General features: G+C 57.0%; 1 protein-coding gene across 2 annotated transcripts in view; it reads left to right on the forward strand.

Moving 5' to 3' along the window:
* Positions 1 to 2,196, forward strand: part of KLRG2 (killer cell lectin like receptor G2) — a 6,401-nt gene extending 4,205 nt beyond the window's left edge. Inside the window, exons 3-4 of one of the 2 annotated variants that reach the window (XM_023530286.1) lie at positions 466 to 569; positions 1,087 to 2,196. In XM_023530286.1, coding sequence (XP_023386054.1) covers positions 466 to 569; positions 1,087 to 1,207 — 225 coding nt within the window. In that variant the 3' untranslated portion in view covers positions 1,208 to 2,196. The other variant, XM_023530287.1, reaches the window with a different exon arrangement.

Consider the following 2,196-nt stretch of genomic DNA (forward strand, 5'->3'; position numbering starts at 1 on the left):
AGCTGATACGATGGAATTTATGCTCTTGCTGGCAATGGTGCCTTTGACTGTCTGCCCCCAGGACGCCTGTGCAGCCTAATCCACTTGCCTCCTGCCCAGTTAGGCTGTTTGCTGTCACCTCATGTCCTTTGGAGCCTCCCAGCTTTGCTCACGCCTTTCCCAGCACCTCTCAGCGCCTGTTTCTCTATCCACTCAATATGACTATGCATTGCTTCGTGGGGACTGGCATTCACGTCCTCTCCTCTGGAGGGCTGAGATGGGGTCACCCCCATTTCTGGTCCCCAGTCCTGAGTGCAGTGCCTGGTAACCAGCAAACATCCAATACGACTCTCCGATTCCTGGTGTTTTGGGGCAGTCGAGTTGAGCTGGGTTGCTTCTTCGGCCTGGCAGGCTGGGAACTTGGCAGAAGCCCCAGGTGAGCCGTGCCAGCGTCTGGAGGAGTGACCAGCTGCTTTTCTCTCTCAGAACTTCCTGAGCAGATACCCGGTCACCAAGTCCTCCTGGGTGGGGGCCCGGCGAGGCCCCTATGGCTGGCACTGGATTGATGGGGCCCCCCTGCAACCCCAACTGTAAGTCACTGTGGGCCTGGGTGGAGGGCGCCCTCTGTCCCTAATGCACTAGCATGGGCTCCCCAGGTGATGACCAAAGTGACATCACAGCAGGTGCCAAAGAGGGGCCGAAGTCCTTCCCCACCTCCCTTATGGCTGTTCTAGATCCTCCCCAAATTCAGTCCCCATGTTCCACCCCTGGCCTGAGGTGACCCTTGGGAGGCTGACCCCAAACCCATGCTCAGGGCCTGGTTTTGTTTAGTCCCCATCACCCCACCCCTTGTTTGGGACCCCCAGCACATTCACCCAAGCAGGACTGTCACCTGTTCTACAGATAAGGGGTGCGCCACTCAGGTTTGGTGGTTTACCCAGGGCCACGCAGCCGATGAGCCAGGGGCAGCCTCACGACCCCTCCCTCAGGGCGCTTCCAGACCCCGTGTGGTGATTCGAACAGTACCCAGGCCAGCGGGCTGGAGGGCCGCGACGCCAGGAAGCCCCTTCACCCAGCACACCCCGCTTTCCTCTCACCCTTCCCCAGACTCCCAGAGGAAGACAAGGACCAGCTGGATCTCCACTGCGGGGGTCTGGAGGGAGGCAAGCTTGTGGCTTTGGACTGCGCCTCTTCAAGACCCTGGGTCTGCGCCAAGGGGACAGACTGACTCGGGTTCCGCCCACCTTGAGCCTGTTGGAGGCATGCAGCCCCCGGGGAGGTCCAACCCTGGACGCTTCCTGTCTCCCTGCCTGAGCCAGCCTGGCAGCTGAGAGGCTTTCTGTGGCCTGGGGCCGAGTGCCCATTACAGTCTCTAGTCTCCAGCTGCTAAAGCGGATTTATTTTGTGACCTTGGGAGGGTTTTTTTTATTTTTTTTTATCTTTTTAAAGCATTTCTGAGCCTTGGTCTCTCCCTCATTAAAATGGGCATTTCCTCGTCCCTCACCTATGTCATCACACACACACCCTTTTGGCCCTAGAGCAACAGAAAAGGATTAGCGATCTCCGCTGAGCCCAGCCTGGTTCTCAATGAGCCCATGAAATGAGTCTCCCATTGTTGTGTGGCCGTGGAGTTTGACAGCAGGGACACCATTGCTATGCATGCCATTTCTGGGCAGCTGGACACATGGCCAACACAGCTGACTACCAGTGTCACGGCAAGTGAGGAAGAGGAGGAGGGAGGTTCTGCATTGATGGCCAAGGCTGGGACAAGGCAGAGGACAGGGCCGCCTGGGAAGGAGGAGCCAAGGAAGCATATCCACCCTCCCTGCACCTTGGTAGGTACAAGCTGCTGCAAAGCATGGGGTCCAAGTGAGAAAGAAAACTGGAGAAATGTGGCGATGTCCGAGACAGCTCGTCCACCCACAGCTGTGGGGACACCAGCCTGGAGATGTCTGTGTCGGGGTTCAGGGAAGGGCTAGAGGGCCTGGAAGGGCTTGTTTAGTCTCCCCAGCCTGTACAGACCTACGACAGGGGACTTATACCTGTGTCTTATCTTGGTGCCAAGCACTCAGCAGAACACTTTCCTCTTTGAAGTCAGATCACATATCCCAACCTTAGAGAGACCTCTATCGGTCCATTTAAACCAGCATCTCGTACAGAATGTACGGGCGCCTGGGAGAAGGGTGCGCTTGACAGGCAATAAAAATCATAGAAACA

The sequence above is a fragment of the Pteropus vampyrus genome, unplaced genomic scaffold (genome assembly GCF_000151845.1).
Source record: "Pteropus vampyrus isolate Shadow unplaced genomic scaffold, Pvam_2.0 Scaffold48, whole genome shotgun sequence".
Taxonomy (NCBI): Eukaryota; Metazoa; Chordata; class Mammalia; order Chiroptera; family Pteropodidae; genus Pteropus; species Pteropus vampyrus.